This window comes from Cherax quadricarinatus, chromosome 50 (genome assembly GCF_038502225.1).
Source record: "Cherax quadricarinatus isolate ZL_2023a chromosome 50, ASM3850222v1, whole genome shotgun sequence".
In the NCBI taxonomy this organism is placed as follows: Eukaryota; Metazoa; Arthropoda; class Malacostraca; order Decapoda; family Parastacidae; genus Cherax; species Cherax quadricarinatus.
In genome coordinates this window covers 12,883,148-12,907,267 of record NC_091341.1, presented here as the reverse complement: position 1 = coordinate 12,907,267, position 24,120 = coordinate 12,883,148, and the positions used below count along the sequence as shown (strand labels likewise).

General features: G+C 39.1%; 1 protein-coding gene across 3 annotated transcripts in view; it reads right to left on the bottom strand.

Annotated features, from left to right (window-relative positions):
- LOC128695329 (uncharacterized) overlaps positions 1 to 24,120 on the bottom strand; it is a 525,149-nt gene that overhangs the window by 7,501 nt on the left and 493,528 nt on the right. For all 3 annotated transcript variants that reach the window (XM_070095416.1, XM_070095417.1, XM_070095418.1), the window contains 4 exons: positions 14,366 to 14,516; positions 12,578 to 12,723; positions 11,956 to 12,112; positions 195 to 310 (listed from right to left, as the gene is read on the bottom strand). In XM_070095416.1, the coding sequence (XP_069951517.1) occupies positions 195 to 310; positions 11,956 to 12,112; positions 12,578 to 12,723; positions 14,366 to 14,516 (570 nt within the window). The remainder of the gene's footprint in view (positions 1 to 194; positions 311 to 11,955; positions 12,113 to 12,577; positions 12,724 to 14,365; positions 14,517 to 24,120) is intronic.

Here is a 24,120-nt window from a genome sequence, read left to right as displayed (position 1 = left end):
AACACCTGTAGTTAGTGCTCTGTAACACCTCTAGTGCTGAGTGCTCTGTGACATCTTTAATGCCAGAAGTATACAATTTAAATGATTCGCCTGCAATACCTTTAGAAAATAAAGGAACTAAGACAAAATATAAAGTGAAAAAATTCCCACAAAACTGTTAATGTTAGGTATACAAAAATAAATAAATAAATTACCTCAATATGATATGTCTGCTTCAGTTGACCTGAGGTGACCCCGGGTGAGCAGGTGACCCCGGCTGAGTCAGTGGTGACGTCATGGTAGTGGCAGCCAATCAGTTCACTCGGCTCGTCTAGGGGAAGGGAGGTCGAGGTCAATAAACCCTCGTTTATTGTTGGCAGGAACACATACTTATCCACTCGTATATTGGCTTGAATATATGCACATGTACACGTGTACGCACACGCACACACACGCGCGCACGCACGCACGCACACACACACACACACACACACACACACACACACACACACACACACACACACACACACACACACACACACACACAAAGGTTTGCAACAAGACTAGTCCCAGAGCTACGGGGATTGTCCTACGAAGAAAGGTTGAGGGAAATCGGCCTGACGACACTGGAGGACAGGAGGGTCAGGGGAGACATGATAACGACATATAAAATACTGCGCAGAATAGACAAGGTGGACAAAGACGGGATGTTCCAGAGATGGGACACAGACACAAGAGGTCACAATTGGAAGTTGAAGACTCAGATGAATCAAAGGGATGTTAGAAAGTATTTCTTCAGTCATAGAGTGGTCAGGCCGTGGAATGGCGTAGAAAGTGAAGTAGTGGAGGCGGGAACCATACATAGTTTTAAGGCGAGGTATGATAGAGCTCCTGGGGCAGGAAGAGAGAGGACCTATTAGCAATCAGTGAAGAGGCGGGGCCAGGAGCTATGAATCGACCCCTGCAACCACAAATAGATGAGTACACACACACACACACACACACACACACACACACACACGTACGCACACACACACACACACACACACACACACACACACACACACACACACGTACGCACACACACACACAATATGAACAATATGAAAATATGACAATATGAAAATGACATAGCATCAAAAGTAAAGACTGACCCGAAGCTGTTGTACAGCCACATCAGGAGGAAAACAACAGTCAAGGACCAGGTAATCAGACTGAGGAAGGGTGATGGGGAATTCACAAGAAACGACCGAGAGGTATGTCAGGAGCTCAACACAAGATTTAAAGAGGTATTTACAGTGGAAACCAGTAGGACTCCAAGAAATCAAAACAGGGGGGCACACCAGCAAGTGCTGGATGAGGTACATATAACCAAGGAGGAGGTGAAGAAGCTGCTATGCGAACTTGACACCTCAAAGGCGGTGGGACCAGACAACATCTCTCCATGGGTCCTTAAAGAGGGAGCAGAGATATTGTGTGAGCCATTAACAAAGATCTTCAACACATCATTTGAAACTGGGCAACTCCCTGAGGTATGGAAAATGGCAAATGTAGTCCCAATTTTTAAAAAGGGAGACAGACATGAGGCACTAAACTACAGACCTGTATCACTAACGTGTATAGTATGCAAGGTCATGGAGAAGATCATCAGGAGGAGAGTGGTGGGGCACCTGGAAAGAAACAAGTGTATAATTGACAACCAGCACGGTTTCAGGGAAGGAAAATCCTGTGTCACAAACCTACTAGAGTTTTATGACAAGGTGACAGAAGTAAGACAAGAGAGAGAGGGGTGGATCGACTGCGTATTTTTGGACTGCAAGAAGGCTTTCGACACAGTTCCTCACAAGAGGTTACTGTAAAAGCTAGAGGACCAGGCACACATAACAGGAAAGGCACTGCAATGGATCAGAGAATATCTGACAGGGAGGCAACAACGAGTCATGGTACGCGACGAGGTGTCTCAGTGGGCGCCTGTGACAAGCGGGGTTCCACAGGGGTCAGTCCTAGGATCTGTGCTGTTCTTGGTATATGTGAACGACATAACGGAAGGGATAGACTCAGAAGTGTCCTTGTTTGCAGACGATGTGAAGTTAATGAGAAGAATCGAATCGGACGAGGATCAGGCAGGACTACAAAGAGACCTGGACAGGCTACAAGCCTGGTCCAGCAACTGGCTCCTTGAATTTAACCCTGCCAAATGCAAAGTCATGAAGATTGGGGAAGGGCAAAGAAGACCGCAGACACAATATAGTTTAGATGGCCAAAGACTGCAAACCTCACTCAAGGAAAAAGATCTGGGGGTGAGTATAACACCGAGCATATCTCCTGAGGCGCACATCAATCAGATAACTGCTGCAGCATACGGGCGCCTGGCAAACCTACGGATAGCGTTCCGATACCTCAGTAAGGATTCGTTTAAGACTCTGTACACCATCTACGTCAGGCCCATACTGGAGTATGCAGCACCAGTTTGGAATCCACACCTAGTCAACACGTCAAGAAATTAGAGAAAGTGCAAAGGTTTGCAACAAGACTAGTCCCAGAGCTACGGGGATTGTCCTATGAAGAAAGGTTGAGGGAAATCGGCCTGACGACACTGGAGGCCAGGAGGGTCAGGGGAGACATGATAACGACATATAAAATATTGCGCGGAATAGACGAGGTGGACAAAGACGGGATGTTCCAGAGATGGGACACAGACACAAGAGGTCACAATTGGAAGTTGAAGACTCAGATGAATCAAAGGGATGTTAGGAAGTATTTCTTCAGTCATAGAGTAGTCAGGCCATGGAATAGCCTAGAAAGTGATGTGGTGGAGGCAGGAACCATACATAGTTTTAAGGCGAGGTATGATAGAGCTCATGGAGCAGGGAGAGAGAGGACCTAGTAGCAATCAGCGAAGAGGCGGGGCCAGGAGCTGTGACTCGACCCCTGCAACCACAAATAGGTGAGTACAAATGGGTGAATACACGCACACACACGTACTCATATACAACAGGCCTAGTGTCTAGTCGACATGTGCCTAGGACAAAATGGTAACTAACACCCACACGAGCTATGAATCGACCCCTGCAACCACAAATAGGTGAGTACACACACACTATGCAGCACCTGTTTGGAACCCACACATAGCCAAGCACGTAAGGAAACTAGAGAAAGTGCTAAAGTTTGCAACTAGACTGGTCCCGGAGCTAAGGGGTATGTCCCACGAGGTTAAGAGAAATCGACCTGACGACACTCGAGGACGGGAGAGGTAGGGGGGATATGATAACGACATACAAAATGCTGAGAGGAATCGACAAGGTGGACAGAAACAGGATGTTCCAGAGATGGGACACAGCAACAAGGGGTCACAGTTGGAAGTTGAAGACTCAGATGAATCACAGGGATGTTAGGAAGTATTTCTTCAGTTACAGAGTTGTCGGGAAGTGGAACAGGCTGGGAAGTGATGTAGTGGAGGCAGGATCCATACATAGCTTTATGTATGATTAAGCTCATGGAGCGGGAAAAGTGACCTAGCAGCGGCCAGCGAAGGGGTTGGGGGGCCAAGAGCTTTGAATCGACCCCTGCAACCACAAGTAGGTGAGAACTAGGTGAATACAAAGTAGCGATTAGCGAAGAGGCGAGGTCAGGAGCGGTGACTGCACCTGCAACCACATATAGGTGAGTACATTAAGGCGAGTACACGTGTACACACACACACACACACACACACACACACACACACATACACACACACACGTACGTACGTTAGTAACGCCAGACTCGTACACCCCGAAACACACGCTACATTAAGTAGTTAAAATACAAACGCGCAGATATACACATGACTGGATTAATGTTAAAGTTCCATAAACACTGATCGATGAAAACATACAGATAAACACAGGTAAGATTTAAACATTTTAGCCTCAGATAGGCTGAAGAGGGTGTCTGACAGAGGGAGACCTGTTTTACCTGCGGTTTCAGTTTTCTGCGAAAGGGACTTCTTGTTTTCAAGTACCCAAGTTAGCAAAAACCCATCCGCTAACACACGCATGCTCAACGTACTTAAGGGACGCGTGAGTTTCACTGTTTAACATGCTAATTTTCCCTATTATCTACCTTGTCCATAATTACTATCGTATTTACTTTGCTTTCGTAAGGTGAAGTCCAGGATCTTTCCTTAATTCACGGTATGACTTAACAAATCTTTGAGGACAGTTGTCCATAATTACGATAGCAATTATGGACAAGGTAGATTATAGGGAAAATGAACATGTTTTTAGAAGATAGGGGAAATTAAGTACTCCTTACGGTCAAGAATCACCGATAACAACACTAGTGCGTTGGAAATGATAATCAGGAAGAGTCTGATTAAGACATCGGGAAAAGGATAGAAATTTAACCTACCAGTCTACTAGAAATCTCCCAGCCTACTAGAAATCTCCCAGCCTACTGGAAATCTACAACAGAACCACGAAGATAAACTAAAATTAATGGTTTGATGGCAGTATACTTCTGGATTTTATATACTATTATAATCAAAACTAAAAGCTAAACCTCCAGGGTCTTGCAGCTATTATAAAGGATTTAATACTTAGTTTTAGTTGTTCTTCCTTGTGGCAGGGCTAAAGAAAAAAAAATAATAACTTAGTTGATCACGAACTATCCGAAGAACAAGAAAGAATATGATGGTGTTTCAGAATGTGAGAGAATATTGAAGGCGTCCCCCGACGATCGGTACCATTACTATTTCTGATATAAATGACCTACCAGAGGGGACTGACTTATGTGTACGACTGTTTGCAGATGATGTTCAGTTTCTGAAATAAATACGAAGGGTGGAGAACAAAGGCTTTGTATAGGAAGACTTGCAAGAGAACAAACATGCAGATGCTGAACAAAATATTGGATGCACTGCAAAGGAATGGCTTCTGTAGTTATATTCGGTCACAATGGAGAGAGAGATCGCTTTTCCCTGAATTTAAAAAAAAAATAGCTTTTCATGGAATTCCTCGTGAAAGACTAATAATGTAGTAATAGTTAAGATATTGTTGATGTATATTTTACTTTTGTTCACAGTGCTTTTTTCCTTTTGTTGATTCCTTCCCTTATTCTCATAGGGCTTTATGACCCATACGGGTTTTAGCTCACATTTTGTTAGTCTTCGTTGGGTAATGTGGTCTTATAAGGCTCACTCCCTCCTCTGCCTCTCACTGGATGTTCCTTGATATTCGTGACGGGCTCTTGATGCCAGGAATTAGACTTGGAATACATTATAAGTGAAACATTCAATACGGACAAGTTGACGGACGAGGGATTGATCACCTTAAAATTACATCTTTCTCTTTCCAGGGTTACAATTGATTGTATTACAGTAAAAAATTAATGTTGGTAAAATTACCAACAACGTTTCGCTCTCCAGGAGCTTTGTCAAGCCGTTACCTGTAACGGCTTGATAAAGCTCCTGGAGAGCGAAACGTTGTTACATTAAAATATCACATTAGTTGCACTTGTGTCCTTTTACCTAACAGAGTAAAAAAAACCTATTCTGGCGAAACGTTTCGACAATAGATATACCCACTTGTCGCACATCCCTTACTTATCAGCAAGTATCTGAACTTTTGTTTTCCCTTCATAGGATTGAACTTGATTCCCATTCCCACGGGTTCCTTACGGATTTAACGCTTCTCCCTAAATAAAAAAAATAATAATGCCTCATTGCTTCAACGATGCTCTTAATTCATTTAAATATACTGCCTAAAAAATATACATCTATCCGTATGCAAAACATGAAATCAAAAGGACTCTTAAATGCTTCAGAATGATTAAAATAAATTAAGCGTACAGTGATCAATAGACCGATGAGATTAATGTTCATACAAGCCTCAAAAGAAAAGAGTAGACGTGTAAACAGACCCCAAAGGGAATATAGACCGATTATCAACAAATTATCGGTGGAAAGGCATCATTAACGCAGCTGTGAAACTTATGCTGTACTGGTAAGCTTTTAAAGAGCCTTCAAATATATGGATATCGAAATACTGCTTAAACTGGACTAACTGTCCTGTTGTACAAGTCTAAAAGGATTAAGTGTTGAATGTTTTGCATTGAAAATTGCTGGCCTTTTCTTTCAATTTCATGAACTTTTCAGTTTCATAAACTTTTCAGTTTCATAAACTTTTCAGTTTCATAAACTTTTCAGTTTCATAAACTTTTCAGTTTCATAAACTTTTCAGTTTCATAAACTTTTCAGTTTCATAAACTTTTCAGTTTCATAAACTTTTCAGTTTCATAAACTTTTCAGTTTCATAAACTTTTCAGTTTCATAAACTTTTCAGTTTCATAAACTTTTCAGTTTCATAAACTTTTCAGTTTCATAAACTTTTCAGTTTCATAAACTTTTCAGTTTCATAAACTTTTCAGTTTCATAAACTTTTCAGTTTCATAAACTTTTCAGTTTCATAAACTTTTCAGTTTCATAAACTTTTCAGTTTCATAAACTTTTCAGTTTCATAAACTTTTCAGTTTCATAAACTTTTCAGTTTCATAAACTTTTCAGTTTCATAAACTTTTCAGTTTCATAAACTTTTCAGTTTCATAAACTTTTCAGTTTCATAAACTTTTCAGTTTCATAAACTTTTCAGTTTCATAAACTTTTCAGTTTCATAAACTTTTCAGTTTCATAAACTTTTCAGTTTCATAAACTTTTCAGTTTCATAAACTTTTCAGTTTCATAAACTTTTCAGTTTCATAAACTTTTCAGTTTCATAAACTTTTCAGTTTCATAAACTTTTCAGTTTCATAAACTTTTCAGTTTCATAAACTTTTCAGTTTCATAAACTTTTCAGTTTCATAAACTTTTCAGTTTCATAAACTTTTCAGTTTCATAAACTTTTCAGTTTCATAAACTTTTCAGTTTCATAAACTTTTCAGTTTCATAAACTTTTCAGTTTCATAAACTTTTCAGTTTCATAAACTTTTCAGTTTCATAAACTTTTCAGTTTCATAAACTTTTCAGTTTCATAAACTTTTCAGTTTCATAAACTTTTCAGTTTCATAAACTTTTCAGTTTCATAAACTTTTCAGTTTCATAAACTTTTCAGTTTCATAAACTTTTCAGTTTCATAAACTTTTCAGTTTCATAAACTTTTCAGTTTCATAAACTTTTCAGTTTCATAAACTTTTCAGTTTCATAAACTTTTCAGTTTCATAAACTTTTCAGTTTCATAAACTTTTCAGTTTCATAAACTTTTCAGTTTCATAAACTTTTCAGTTTCATAAACTTTTCAGTTTCATAAACTTTTCAGTTTCATAAACTTTTCAGTTTCATAAACTTTTCAGTTTCATAAACTTTTCAGTTTCATAAACTTTTCAGTTTCATAAACTTTTCAGTTTCATAAACTTTTCAGTTTCATAAACTTTTCAGTTTCATAAACTTTTCAGTTTCATAAACTTTTCAGTTTCATAAACTTTTCAGTTTCATAAACTTTTCAGTTTCATAAACTTTTCAGTTTCATAAACTTTTCAGTTTCATAAACTTTTCAGTTTCATAAACTTTTCAGTTTCATAAACTTTTCAGTTTCATAAACTTTTCAGTTTCATAAACTTTTCAGTTTCATAAACTTTTCAGTTTCATAAACTTTTCAGTTTCATAAACTTTTCAGTTTCATAAACTTTTCAGTTTCATAAACTTTTCAGTTTCATAAACTTTTCAGTTTCATAAACTTTTCAGTTTCATAAACTTTTCAGTTTCATAAACTTTTCAGTTTCATAAACTTTTCAGTTTCATAAACTTTTCAGTTTCATAAACTTTTCAGTTTCATAAACTTTTCAGTTTCATAAACTTTTCAGTTTCATAAACTTTTCAGTTTCATAAACTTTTCAGTTTCATAAACTTTTCAGTTTCATAAACTTTTCAGTTTCATAAACTTTTCAGTTTCATAAACTTTTCAGTTTCATAAACTTTTCAGTTTCATAAACTTTTCAGTTTCATAAACTTTTCAGTTTCATAAACTTTTCAGTTTCATAAACTTTTCAGTTTCATAAACTTTTCAGTTTCATAAACTTTTCAGTTTCATAAACTTTTCAGTTTCATAAACTTTTCAGTTTCATAAACTTTTCAGTTTCATAAACTTTTCAGTTTCATAAACTTTTCAGTTTCATAAACTTTTCAGTTTCATAAACTTTTCAGTTTCATAAACTTTTCAGTTTCATAAACTTTTCAGTTTCATAAACTTTTCAGTTTCATAAACTTTTCAGTTTCATAAACTTTTCAGTTTCATAAACTTTTCAGTTTCATAAACTTTTCAGTTTCATAAACTTTTCAGTTTCATAAACTTTTCAGTTTCATAAACTTTTCAGTTTCATAAACTTTTCAGTTTCATAAACTTTTCAGTTTCATAAACTTTTCAGTTTCATAAACTTTTCAGTTTCATAAACTTTTCAGTTTCATAAACTTTTCAGTTTCATAAACTTTTCAGTTTCATAAACTTTTCAGTTTCATAAACTTTTCAGTTTCATAAACTTTTCAGTTTCATAAACTTTTCAGTTTCATAAACTTTTCAGTTTCATAAACTTTTCAGTTTCATAAACTTTTCAGTTTCATAAACTTTTTCAGTTTCATAAACTTTTTCAGTTTCATAAACTTTTTCAGTTTCATAAACTTTTTCAGTTTCATAAACTTTTTCAGTTTCATAAACTTTTTCAGTTTCATAAACTTTTTCAGTTTCATAAACTTTTTCAGTTTCATAAACTTTTTCAGTTTCATAAACTTTTTCAGTTTCATAAACTTTTTCAGTTTCATAAACTTTTTCAGTTTCATAAACTTTTTCAGTTTCATAAACTTTTTCAGTTTCATAAACTTTTTCAGTTTCATAAACTTTTTCAGTTTCATAAACTTTTTCAGTTTCATAAACTTTTTCAGTTTCATAAACTTTTTCAGTTTCATAAACTTTTTCAGTTTCATAAACTTTTTCAGTTTCATAAACTTTTTCAGTTTCATAAACTTTTTCAGTTTCATAAACTTTTTCAGTTTCATAAACTTTTTCAGTTTCATAAACTTTTTCAGTTTCATAAACTTTTTCAGTTTCATAAACTTTTTCAGTTTCATAAACTTTTTCAGTTTCATAAACTTTTTCAGTTTCATAAACTTTTTCAGTTTCATAAACTTTTTCAGTTTCATAAACTTTTTCAGTTTCATAAACTTTTTCAGTTTCATAAACTTTTTCAGTTTCATAAACTTTTTCAGTTTCATAAACTTTTTCAGTTTCATAAACTTTTTCAGTTTCATAAACTTTTTCAGTTTCATAAACTTTTTCAGTTTCATAAACTTTTTCAGTTTCATAAACTTTTTCAGTTTCATAAACTTTTTCAGTTTCATAAACTTTTTCAGTTTCATAAACTTTTTCAGTTTCATAAACTTTTTCAGTTTCATAAACTTTTTCAGTTTCATAAACTTTTTCAGTTTCATAAACTTTTTCAGTTTCATAAACTTTTTCAGTTTCATAAACTTTTTCAGTTTCATAAACTTTTTCAGTTTCATAAACTTTTTCAGTTTCATAAACTTTTTCAGTTTCATAAACTTTTTCAGTTTCATAAACTTTTTCAGTTTCATAAACTTTTTCAGTTTCATAAACTTTTTCAGTTTCATAAACTTTTTCAGTTTCATAAACTTTTTCAGTTTCATAAACTTTTTCAGTTTCATAAACTTTTTCAGTTTCATAAACTTTTTCAGTTTCATAAACTTTTTCAGTTTCATAAACTTTTTCAGTTTCATAAACTTTTTCAGTTTCATAAACTTTTTCAGTTTCATAAACTTTTTCAGTTTCATAAACTTTTTCAGTTTCATAAACTTTTTCAGTTTCATAAACTTTTCAGTTTCATAAACTTTTCAGTTTCATAAACTTTTCAGTTTCATAAACTTTTCAAGTTTCATTCAGCTATGCTCTCTGTGTTTCTTAAAAGATCATATTTCTAAATTTTCTTCTCATTTCATGGTTCTTGATCAGGGGTCGATACTTCCTGGAACAGTTAACAGTTGTAACATGTTAGTCGATTGCTATTCTCATCCCTGGATGACAGTGAAAAAATAGACAATATATAATACGATCCTATGTTGACGACGTTTCGCCCCCAGAGTGAGCTTTATCAAGTTACAAACAGATCTGTTTACTACTTGATAAATCCCACTGTGTGGGTGAAACTTAGTCAATAAGAATCGTATTATACTGTCATTTTACATTATACTGTCATTTTATACCATTTATCTCCACCAGGGTAGTAATATACCTCAGGGGGCTGGGCTCTGCAATGAGCCGGGTGATAGTACACCTTAGGGGGCTGGGCTCTGCAATGAGCCGGTTGATAATATACCTCAGGGGGCTGGGCTCTGCAATGAGCCGAGGAAGGAAATAAGTTGCTGAAATAAGAAAACGGGAAGAAAAAAAAAATATAAAACAAATAAATTCTTGAAGAAGAAACACCACGAGCATATACTCGATCCTAACAGGTAATGTGAAAGTAACACTGTAATCTATATTCACAGAGCGAACATGATGGAAAAGTATTATTACAATCATAACTCTGCGCTGAACCCACAAGGACAGGGGAAAGCAGTTAAGAATGGTGGAGGGGACCAAGAAAGTTGTAAGCAGGATTATTTTTATTATTAATAATCAAATTAAGTGCTAAACCTATAAAGGTTATATAGTTCTGCAAGAAGGAAAGAGGGAAGACGAGGGAAAAAGACAGAGGTAAATAAATAATGGGAAGAGTTAAAGGCATATTTCGAGCCTTTGGTTCATGGCAGGGTTGATTGAGTCACTGCAAGAGGGAGGGAGTAGTGCTGCTGAGACGACTGATGTGGCTCTATGACCACGGGCGTGGAAGTCGATACAAATGAGGATATCAGAGATCTTAATGTGAGGTAAGGGGGACTGTAGCCTTTTAGAGCTTGGCGTTGTGCGTCGTGTTACGAAAGCCATGATGGAATTAGCCGTAGTCTCCATAAACGTGAAGCATCCATCCCGAGTTTTTTTTTTTTTTAGATTGTTTGGACAAGAGATGGGGGAGTGAGATGAGGGAGAGGAGAGAGTGAAGTAGAAACCTAAGGAAAGTTTTATTATTCGTGTTATGAACTTCCAGAAATGCGAGGATTTTAGTGCGGGATATAAATTATGGGCAGACTAATGGTGGAGTAAAGAGTTTTATTGCTGAAGACATTAGAAAATTACTTTTTTTCTGATGTCGAAGCATTAACTTTACAGAAACTATTTCAAACCGCCCATTAATCTATTCTGGAATTTATTATTACAGTCAACATTAGCCTAAATTAACGGTAATATCCACACCTTGTATTTGTCACTTTCGAAGGTTTCTCTTACTCTTCTGATCTCCCTAGGAAGTTAAGATAATTCGACACAAGTGTTAAAACCATCAAAGTGTAATGATCACTTAAAGACAAGTTTAAAAAAAACCACATGGGGAAGGAAATTATAACAGATTTTCTGCTTATTTTTATCTCCCGAAGAGGTCATCTTCTTTTGAAAGAGGACCTTAGTTGCCTGTCGAAATTTACAGATAACCTCTTACTCTTGTCTCTGTCTAAAAGTGGATTTAGGTCTCACATAGCCCTCAAAGTTGTAAATATGAACCTGCTTACTCGTACTTAGTGCAAGATAAACAATTTATGTATTTTTACGAATTTCTAAGAAAGCCAGATAGGTTGAACTTGCCAACATGGAACACAAAGCCAGAATTCACTCACACGAAAGGGGCAGGATAGGGCAGGAAGGCAATACTCACTGCCAAGGACAGTAGAAATCCGGTACTCGCTCACAAGGAGAGCCGGAAAGCGGCTCTCACCGACAAGGAGGGACAAAAGTGCAATACTCATAAGGAAAGAGTTCACTCGCAAGGGTGTACGCGAAAGGAGAGGAAAGCAGTACACGCCCACAAGGAAGTCAGCACTCGCTCACAAAGATCAGCACTCACCCACAAGGAGGATGGTGAAGACACAGGGACGGTCAGCTGGTCCCACATCATTACTTGGCTGACACTCTGCCCTCTGAGCCCCACTACTGCTGTTATCAGCCACTGCCCACCCTACTGATGTCAGTCCAGTGTCCTGATGATGTAGAGGCGAACGTACCTGTGGAACGTCACACACACACCTATTAATCTGGTCATAATTCCCAGTGCTATCAATATTGTTTTTTGTTATAAAACTTCATAATAGTCATCGCTGAAATCACCACATCAACATTCTTTCTATGGTACTTCATAATTATTCTTCACTATCCCACAAGTGCTAAGTCACCACTAATACAAAAATTCTCGCCAGTCACCCAGTATTGTAAACAGCGTTTTACTTATTATGTACTCGCTCCATTAGTCTCAGTGTTGGTGAAGAAAAACTCGTTGTGAACAAGCTTCTATTGGAACACCCTTCCGCTCTGTGTAAAACTTTATCAAGTAATGGCTTGGTAAAGCTCTACACAAAGTGTAACGTTCTCCCAATGAAAGTTTTTCCGGCAACTTTCGCCTTTCCCTAACTTTTGTCGGCAGAAAGACATTGGCTTGCTTGATTGCTCTCAAATTAGAACGATTAGCTTACCTGTTCCATGTTAGGGGTGAAGATAACACTTTCCCAGGTATAGGAGAGCTGCGGTGGAGACGCCCTCACGCGACAAGTCATCTCCACCTTCTCTCCCACAGTAGCTAGCACCTCCTTAGCACCCTCCCACTCACACACGGGCGCATCTGACACAGAAAATTAGATGAATTATTGTTTCATTGCTATTATGCAAATTAACCAACGTGAATGCTAATTCACTTATGCATAGAAGTTCACGGGAAACAGAGAATCTTGAGGTTCACATCGAAGCTATAGGCTGAACTATCTACTTCTACCTAGATTAGGGACTATAGTGCATTATTTAGGTGTGTGAAATAATATGCCTGCGAAAAGAAGGTTGCTGGGTTTGTTCCAGTTTGTGGGCAGAAAGCTCTTAAGAACGGATTCTCTTGAGGCCATCAAAGGGGATCTTGATTCAGGAAGCTTGTGATAATCTTCACTTCCTTCAATAAATCCTGACGATTGCCTTCCATTCCTTATTTCCCAGTGGTTGAATAACCCCTTCCCCCTATGGATTTTGCGCTTCCCCATAAATAAAATAACGCAGTTGACATCCGTAGTAGGGAGATAGAGAACCCGTCATCAGAAGTGTCGCTAAAAGCCCTCGGCAGAAATATTTTCTTCTTCCTTCTTTTAACAGCATGAATGAATGGTCTGAGCATTTTCGGTGGCAGGAGGAGAAGCGTTTGTGTGATGGTAATGATGCAAAAGGTGATTCTTTTGAGAGATGTGAGGAGAAGCTTTGCTCATGCTGTGCAGAAAATCTTAGAGCTTGTTAGTGGTACTGGGAAAAGTCTTAGTTCTTGGGGGTGGTGGTGGCAGTGGTAATACGAGGTATTAATTTTGTTAAGTAGTGCAGAGGAAGGTCTTAGGTCTTGTTAGTGGTGCTGGAAAGGTTTTTGATCATGTGTGCGATGCTGGGATTTTTTCTTTTTAAATCTAGTTAGCAGTGTGAAGAACAAATCTTAAGATTGAGTTAGTAGTTTAAGGGAGTTCAAAAAAAAAGCAGAGTGATGGTCGGTAATAGCAAACTTCAGTAAAGTCTTCTCATTATATTGCTAGTTATAATTAACTAATTATAGACAACTATAAATATAACTATGTTGAGAAAAGGGGTAAGATTCGGCTGTCTCTTATATAAAGATACGAAAATATACGATTAAAAAGTATATAACCATTAAAAATAAATGTTTCAGGGAAAATGTAAAACAAAATCCTTGTGTACAATCTCAGGCTGAGCTGTTAAAATCTGAAAACATGACAATTTCGCTCAATCAACCTTTATAAAGTTTCTGAGACATTTAACCTTAAAGGTAGACCCTAATCTGAGACCCTCCTAAGCCCTCGAACTAAGCTTTAATCTGGGACATTCAAGCCTTCGAGCTGAACCTTATCATGGACATCCATGCTATCGAATTATACTTTAGCCTGGGACACTCAAATCTTTTAACTAAACTTTTATCTCGAACCTCAAACATTCCACTTGGAACACCTAAGTCTTCGAACTAAACATTTATCTGGGAACTCTTCAGCCTTCGAACCTCTCAAGGGACTCTTGATGCAAGGAACTGGACTTGTCCGCTGAATTGGATTAAATCAGTTTGCCACCTACTTGCCCTTGTAGCTAAACCTATAATCGGGACACTCACAGCTGCCAGTCCACATGTTTAGGCAAACTACTAACCAAACTCTACATCCAGTTAAAATAAGGTGGAGAAACTTTCCTCTATGCCTCCCTTCATGCTCTCTGGGCAGCCAGGCACTCACAGTCTATATGTAGGGCGACGGCGTTGCTCTGCCCATCTCCCTCTGAGTTCGAAGCGAGGCAGGTGTAGAGGCCAGCGTCGCGGTAGTCCAGCTGCAACAGCGTCAGTGTGGGTTTACTTTCCACAATGTTGGCTCGGTGTAGTGGCCGTCCCTGTGCGTGAAAGAATGTGGTTTATATTAATTAACTGAATTTTAGCAGTGAACTATAACTATTGAATATGTAGAACTATTGAATATGTAGACTGCATGTTGGAAGCATCCACAGTGTGAAACTGTCCCATTTGTGAGTGTTACACGGTGAGAAACTGTAAAGAAGGGGAGCTACCGTATTCTGTGCTAAAATTACATGATGGAAGAACATGCAGTATACATTAAGCAGATACATGGTCTACGTCGAGTAATGCGACAGCACCATGGGCAATTATCCTTGTAAATCACCATTCCTCACTTTTCTCCCCCGTACGAAAATTAATAGAACAAAATCTAAGTTTCGTCTTGAAGCCAAACACGATGTTTAAGCTATATAGATGCCGTAGTAACTCAAAATATGTGTTATGGCTCCGTCCACCAACTCCACTGGCACATCAGGCATTATGTCGTAGTTGTGCAGAGCGCTGACTTTTGTACAAAAATTAGTACACACATCAACATTTGGACATCCATCTTTCAGATTCGGCTGTTGTCATACTCTTTTCACTCATGAGTGTCTATGTAAAAAAAAAAAAGCCTAATTGTAAATGATTCATGTGTTTCTAAACGATCTCCAAAAGGTTGTGGGTTTTTCTTAAAACCGTTTTTTCTAAATGGCCTTCTAAAACGTCGCGGGGTTCTCGAATCCATTTTTCAAACGATTTCGGTAAAAGTTGATGTAGCTTTCAAGATTAATTTTCTAAACGGCCTCAAAAGGTCTCGTAGGTTCTTGAGAACCAGGTTCGTTTAAAAAAATTACGGCGGGACAGAATATAAAAGGCAACAGCTAGTAAATAGTTGGAAGAAGAGCCATTTACTACCATCAGGAAACTTCCCCTCGAAGAAAAAAAAAACACGAATAAAAAATGCAACGGTCAGAGATTCCTTGCACACAAAGTGCGTGCAAGAGGATTACGCGGAAAAATGGGCAGATGGATATTTAATTCCTAAAAAATAGAACCCAGACTAGTAGTAGTAGTAGTTAACAAAGTAACTACCGAGACTGCCACAGTAAAGATTTGTTCCTCATTCTTATACGAGTTATAGATAAGAACAAACAATATTACAAACATTCTTCGCTGATAACATCAGAATTTCACTGTGAAGATTCAATGTGTTGAAACACGCTGAATCTTCAAGCGGATGTGAATCAAGTCTTTCAGAGGGCCTCAGACAACAATATGATGTTCAATGAGGTCACGTTTCATTTACACCGTTATGGAAGAAACTGAGTTCAGGAGAAACCTAAATCATTCTAAGGAGTGAAATTTCCAAGTGTGAAACTGTCGGAGTAATAATGTCAGAAGAATTCGCATTCAAAGATCACAGCAATGATTTTATTGTTAGTGTAAACAAAATGATAGGATATATAACTAGAACTTTCAAACATTAGATTCTGAGCCAATGACGATACACTTCGAGCCAGTTCTCTCCAGGATGGATTACTGCTCTATTCTAACGGCCCTCTAGGGCAGGTGAAATTATTGAACTAGTAAATAGAGAACTTTGACTTCCCATATACGTTCAATCAAGCATCCGAACTTCTGGAAATGTTTGAAGCCTCTTCTGCTGTATTCCTTGGAATACAGGCGAGAAAAGTATATCATAATTTACATCCCGAAAATCCAGGAGAGATTGGGCCCACCCAGTACATGAGAATCACTTCATTTCAAAACTTGGTAGACAGAGTACAGTACTTGCAATGAAAAGTAGGGGCTCAACGGGTACACTAAGTGAGAAATCGAGTAGTATCAGAGTTCCTCGACTATTCCAAGGCTCTCCTTTCATGCATAAGGGAAATTACCAACAAACATTTGGCAATCTTCAAGAGAGAACACAAGTTCGTCAAATCAATTCCATTCCAGCCGGGCTGTGGTTCGTGCGTTGGACTGCATGCAGCGAGTGATAACAGCCTGGTTAATCAGGCTGTGATTAACCAAGAGACCTGTTCGGTGCTGGTGCGCTGCGACGTTGAAGTCAAGAGACATGATCACAGTGTACAAGATACTCTGAAAAATATACAAGACATCGAGAAGCTATCCGTAAGTGGACCCTATGCCACTGTCGGGTCCTGAGAGATTATAAATTCATAATATGCAGAGTGAGAATGACAGACGCTGTACGATACCTACAGATTAATCGATTACACGAGAAAACAATAATAAGGAAATAAGCAAGTACCACTGCAGCCTCAAGGCTGTAGTGAACTGGAATAAACCGAAATGACATGGAAACTGGAGCAGCTCATGGCTTCAAAATGAAATACGATAATTACAGATCAGGTTAGCTAATAAGTAGCGGACACTAGAGCTTGGTCAAAATATGAAAATTAAACTTTATAGTCACATACACTTAACATACACTTAACACACACATCCCAAACATCAGACATCACATCACATCACATCACATCACATCACATCACATCACATCACATCACATCACATCACATCACATCACATCACATCACATCACATCACATCACACACACACACACACACACACACAGATCTACACACACACAGACACACACACACAGACACACACACACAGACACACACACACAGACACACACACACAGACACACACACAGACACACACACACAGACACACACACACAGACACACACACAGACACACACACACAGACACACACACACAGACACACAGACACACAGACACACACACAGACACACACACACAGACACACACACACACACACACACACAGACACACACACACACAGACACACACACACAGACACACACACACACACACACACACACACAGACACACACAGACACACACACACAGACACACACACAGACACACACACACAGACACACACACACAGACACACACACACAGACACACAGACACACACACACAGACACACACACACAGACACACACACACAGACACACACACACAGACACACACACACAGACACACACACAGACACACACACAGACACACACACACAGACACACACACACAGACACACACACACAGACACACACACACAGACACACACACACAGACACACACACACAGACACACACACAGACACACACACAGACACACACACACAGACACACACACACAGACACACACACACAGACACACACACACAGACACACACACACAGACACACACACACAGACACACACACACAGACACACACACACAGACACACACACACAGACACACACACACAGACACACACACACAGACACACACACACACAGACACACACACACACAGACACACACACACACAGACACACACACACACAGACACACACACACAGACACGAGAGCAGCTCTAGCTAAATATTTCACCAACTCCACTCTTGCTTTGGCCTGACATTTACTTAATTTCCGGGTCCTCATGCTGTCGTGGGCTAGATCAATAAGGCGGAGAGAATGCGGGAGAGAAGAGGGAGAGAGGCTGGGAAGGAAGCTGAAAGGGAAAGGAGAGGAGAGATGATGAAAGGAAGGCTGCAAGAGCGGCAGGAAATGAAAGAAGGACGAGAGAGATGGAAAATCTGAAATTTCGATTGAACAGGAGGGTATTGTATTTATTTGGATGGTGTCATAGAGCGCCCGGAAATTGTGGGGGGTAATCAGGTCAGTCCAAGGGGAGAATAGCTCCATTTCCTTGGATTAGAGGTGTCGACCGGCATCAAGTCATCCCATGTAGGAACTGAGGGGGGTGATGAAACGTCTGAGAGGGTGCCAGTGGGAGAGAAGAGGGAAAGAAAAGAGGCAGAACGGGTTGATGAAGGATGGGAAGAGCGGAAAGGTGAGAGGAAGAGAACGAAAGAGGAAAATATATGAAGAAAGCTAGAGAGATGCAGAATAAATACAACAGCAGCTAAGCGAGAAGCTGAAAGACAGGAAGAGTGAAAGAGAAAGAAAAAGATGTTGAAAGAGAAAAACAGGTTAAAATTGAGAGAGAGAGAGAGAGAGAGAGAGACTGAATGACTGACTCAAACACACAACACGAAAGGAATTTACCCTGACGTGCGTCACCTGGGCTTCTGGTCCGTATTTTTCACATCGCCGGTTTTAATAACACTGATGGCAGTCTGAGGATAATTCACCATGACCGGAGCCGGATAATCGAACATTAACTGGACCTGGATAAGTCGAACACTGTTACGGGAGCCGTATAGGCATGTGCGATGACCGGAGCTGGATAATCGAACACTATGGCTGGAGGACGGATAAAGGATAAATCGAATCTTGGCTAATCAGTCTTTCATAGCTTGGAATAAACATGACCGAAGCCGTGTCGAAACACCACAATTGAAGCTGTACAGTCGAACACCACAACCAAAGCACCACCACCGAAGCAGTGCAGTCGAATCATGACCCGAGCCACCACCAAAACAAAAGCAAAACTTGCCTTTTTATATCTCAACTAATCCCCCGTCTTTCTTTCAAGATTCTGATCGTCTGCATTTAAAAGCAGCTTGTTACAACACCAATGGCGAGCGAGGGTTGGGGGAAAAAAATGAGAATTATATTACAATTGGAAGCAATAGAGGAAGGAGGAGGGGGGGAGAGGCGAGAAGGTTTAAACCTGTTTTGTTGTCTCTAAGGGCAGCTATTGCTTGCGTTTTGTGGCCATGAATGCAAAGAGGTTACCGGTGGTCCATTGTATGTAGCCGGCCAGGTCAAAATTAAAGACGGTAAAGATCTTTTTTTTTGTTAAGGGATATTGCTTGCTGTTGCGATAGGCAGAGACTAGAGCAGAGAAATATATGACAAGGCCACAAAAGAATTAAAATGCAAATAAAAACGAGGAAAAAATGAAGAAAAAAATTAAAAAATAAAACTTTTTTTATAATGGTTAAGCAATAAACCCGCAGGGTCATAAACCGCCCTACAAGAATGGGACTAAATCAGCTTTGATCAAGAGAATGGGAAAGTAGCTTTAATTCCTTGGATCAACAGGGGAAAGGGGGGGAATATGTGCACCTTTATGCTGGTCAAGTGCTCTTGATACGTGGAATTAAGAGCTAGTCTCTTTCCTGGCTCGCCCCTTGCTTCCCCAGGCTCTAAACTTATGCATGCTGGTTTAGCGCTTCTCCACGAATGTGTATAACAGGATCCAAAATCTGGAACTTCCTACCAGAAGTCTCTGGAGTCTCTATCCGCAAGCACCTTCAAATTATCATGGGGAGCGCTAAACCCGTAGGGATTATACAGATCCAGTTTCTTAAATCAAGAGCCCTTCACCAGAGGTGCAGCTTCAAGGCCACTGTTAAAAAAAAAAAAAAACTTAATATATCCTAATAACAATTAAATATGATAAATGTATTAAATATGACAAATAGTTCTCTCAATCACAAATATGTGAAAAACTATGCAGGTGCTTAACGACCTACCTGCTTAACGACCGCTCGGACTTACGACGAGCTCTCCAACCAGTGTACTGTATGTGTACGTAATTTACTTTTTGTTGTTGTTTTTTAAATAAATAGTGCAATGGTGACATTAAAGCAATATCTAAAGATGGTTGAGACAAACCCACTACCCGTACAGCATGCTTGAAATATCAGTAAGGGGCGGCTTCTCTCTTAACGACCACTTCGCTTACCAACATATTCTTAGGAGCGGAACTCGGTCGTTGAGAAGTACCTATATATTCTTATTCTCTCATTACACTTGTAATCATAATCCAACTTTAAATAATAATTGTCTGTTTGTTCTCCTTATAATGCCTAAATTTGTTGTTTATATACCCTTAGTGTCCTTGTAAACAAACAGTTATTAGTAACTGGATATTAAGTTAAGCTTAAGCTTACCCGAAATGTTCTGCATATTTATGGGCTTACTGCACTCACTACTAATTATTATAATCAAAAAGAAGACACTCACTACTAAATGTCACCCATCTCTGTACAAATATTGTATCATGCTAAAATTAATTATTATTACTATAACTGTAATTTAGCTTGGTTGAATCGCGAGAGGGAAAAAAATTGGTTGACTTATAATGGTTTGTATAAAATCAGTTTTAGTATTGTAGTTAATGTTCATGGTAGTTCTTGCTTGACTCAACCATTCACTGAATATACTGTCATCCATGAGAGTTTTGGGCTCACCAGGGAATATAATAATGATCATCTGACTGTACTATCTTCGAAGCACTTCCCGAACGCTCGTAAAGAGGTCTTAAACTGGAGTACACACAGTGTGTAGGTACGTGAACACTGTGCACAGTGTGAAGAAATGTGTACATACAGTGAGGATGTACGCACACAGTGGGAAAGTATGTGTACCGATGTGTGCACCAAATGGTACTTAAAAAAAAGGTAATCAAGCTAAAAACCACCTAATGGAGGATACGCTGTGGAACCAGACGACAAAAGTCCACCACACCAAAAGTTCGACTGGGACCTCACAGCGTGGCACCAGCAGCAGTACCGAAATAGACAACCATCAAACATTCAAGATACTCAGGTTTTACCTGGAGTTCGAGTGAAAGCCAGAGGAACTCCAGGAAATGAAGACGGGAAGAAACCCTTAATTCTTCAGTGTTTCAGGCTCCAGCTTCTCAGGTAGGTAGGTAGAGGTAGAGAGAGAGAGAGAGAGAGAGAGAGAGAGTCAGATGCAGAGAGATTGACTAGTGCATGGAACATGTTTGTACAGCCCAACGACATCAAAGAAATACAGTCAACTTAATCCTGTTCCTTATTTGTATATCTCATAACGTACAAAGGCTTTCAAATGAGCTGATGTAGGTAACAGCTCTTAGCTTGTAAATAAAGTTAGGAATCCTAAACCTAACCTTGTAGAACCCTGTGAGAGAGAGAGAGAGAGAGAGAGAGAGAGAGAGAGAGAGAGAGAGAGAGAGATAGAGAGAGATAGAGAGAGAGAGAGAGAGAGAGAGAGAATTGGTACCCATCGATCACGACCATTAGGACGGAGTGAATTTACATGATGGAAAAGAAACTTATTTGCCAAAGTCTCTCCGCCGTTTGGTTCTTAGAAATCAGTGTCGTGACGGATGCCCGAGGGAAGGAAGCAGGGTGATGAAAAGGAAGCAAGGTGAAGAGGAAGTATAAAAAAAAGACAAAAGAAAAGAGAGAGGAAGTAAGAGGAATGTGAAAAAGGAAGAAACATCGGAGGAAGCAATGTGATGAAGAAAGACCTAAGTAACCACTTAAGTAGAGGCACTGCAGCCTCGAAATCTCTCTCATTCTCGAGTAAGTGGAGAAAGTCCTCAAAATAATGAAAGATTGCGAAGTTTCGATAGGGAGACGAGAATCGAGTTTGGTAAATATGTGTGGGATGCATACCGTAGTGACCACCACACGGAAGTTTCTACCACTGAAGAAGAGGCAACTATTTCATGTTAGCACATTTTTCTTTCAATTATTTCTACACTTATGAAAAGCTCTAATCTCACAGGGAGGGGGGGGGGGGAGGAACTTTGGTACGGCGCTTGAAAACGGAAGGTAATCAAATTCTATTTTTTTTGAGGCTGTGGCCAAGTGTAAGGATAGAGTATGCAAGAAGAATCCTGGGAGAACAACTCTAAATGAAACCAAATACGGAAAAAAATACGGAATCAGATACCACTAATAAAACTATTCAATATGAAAATGTGACATATTAGGGAAGATGTATTAGTAATACAGGAAGAGTTACAAACTGCACAAACTACTCTAGAAAAAGAAATGTTGCAGTTATATAGGCAGAAATTTTTAAATGTATGCAACGAAATTTTCAAATACATGAAAGAGTTTAGCTATACAAGAGAGAAGTGAATTTGACGAGATAAATGACGAGTTATAAAAAAATAATTAAATATAACTGAAAATCTTAAACTTTGTATGGAAACAATGAAAGGGGATAAATATAAATTAAAATGAGGTTCGTTGCCATGAGGTGTAGAATATTAGGGCTAGAAAAATATAATGAAATTTTATATTGCTGAGAGACTGAGATAATTTGCTTTTATTAGGTGGTTCCTTTAGTGTGTTATGATGTGCGGCCAGCTAGTAGAGCTGCTGCTGGTGCAGGTGTGTGTAGGTTGTGTGTGTGTGTGTGTGTGTGTGTGTGTGTGTGTGTGTGTGTGTGTGTGTGGATGTGTAGGTGTGTGTGGATGTGTAGGTGTGTGTGGATGTGTAGGTGTGTGTCCAACGCACGTCAAGTTTAAAAAACCTTTGTCTCCATTCACCCCTTCAAACACGCTCACCATGCCTGCTAAAGTCAAGCCCTCCAAAAAAACCTCCTTCCCCCTCCCCCCAAACCCCTTTCCCTGGGCCCGCCCCCTCCCCCCTTCCTTTACAGACTGATCCCCTTTTGAAGTCATTCTGTTTCGCTCCATTCTTTTCCATGTCAACCACCTCCCCCCCTCAGCCCTCGGGACAACATTTTTGGTAATCCCGCACCTCCTTAATTTCCCAAAACAAAATTTTGCATTATATTCACCCAAAATTGCCCTCAGACATGACATCCCCCTGCCCCCACCCTTTCTCCTCCGAAAATTCATCCCCCACCTTCACCCCATAAAAGACGTTGGTAACTATACTCATACTTTCCCCCTTTTTGCCCCCAAAGGACAAAGTTTTTTTGTCTACAGACTCCTTATCCCTCCCCTCTAATTCTATGATTCACCTCATCTTTCATAGACCCACCCAGGACATCCCCCCCAAAATATCTGAATACGTTCACCCCCTCCTCTCTTCCCCCCAATCTGATATTAATCTTTCTCCCTAATCTTTTTTTTACCCTCTAACCTTACTTTTTCCTTATTCACCTTTAATTTTCTTTTTTTGCACACCTCCAAACATCCCCCAAACTCTCGCTTTTAGAATCCCCCAAGCACAGTGTCATCGAAAAGAGCAGTGTGACAACCCCCCTTTTGTGTGATTCTTTATTTTTTAACCCCCGCCCTTCCCAAGACCCTCGCTTTTACTTCTTTTACAACCCCATCTATAAATATTTAAACAACCACGGTGACATCAAAACCCCTTGTCTAAGGCCTCACGGGGAAAAAATTTCCTTTTTCCTCTTATCTGGGGCCCCCTATTTAAAAAAACTCCCGCTTTCAGTAACCTACCTCCTACACCTACATTTTTGGCATCTGACATTCCCCCCCTACCCACCCTGTCATACGCCTTTTCCAAATCCTAAATGCCAAAAAGACCTTTTTTAGCCATCTAAATACTGTTCATATATGTTTCCTGAAACACCTGGTCCACACACCCTCCCTTTTCCTAAAGCCCCCTTTGTTCATCTGCTATCCTATTCTCCGTCTTACTCAATTTTTCAATTATAACTCACCAACACTTTGGTACCTCAACAGACTTATCCCCTAAAATTTTCACCTCTTTACCCCCTTTGCCTTTTATAAAAGGAACTACATGCTTTTGCCAATCCTAGGTCCTTACCTCTTCCATACATTTATTAAATAATTCCCCAAACCACTCCAAAACTATATCCCCACCTGCTTTCATTTCTTTTTTTCCCCATCAATCCCGGCTGTCTTCCCCCTTTCATTTTCCACGCCTCAAAATTTCCCCCACCCCCCTGGCTCTTCCTCCTC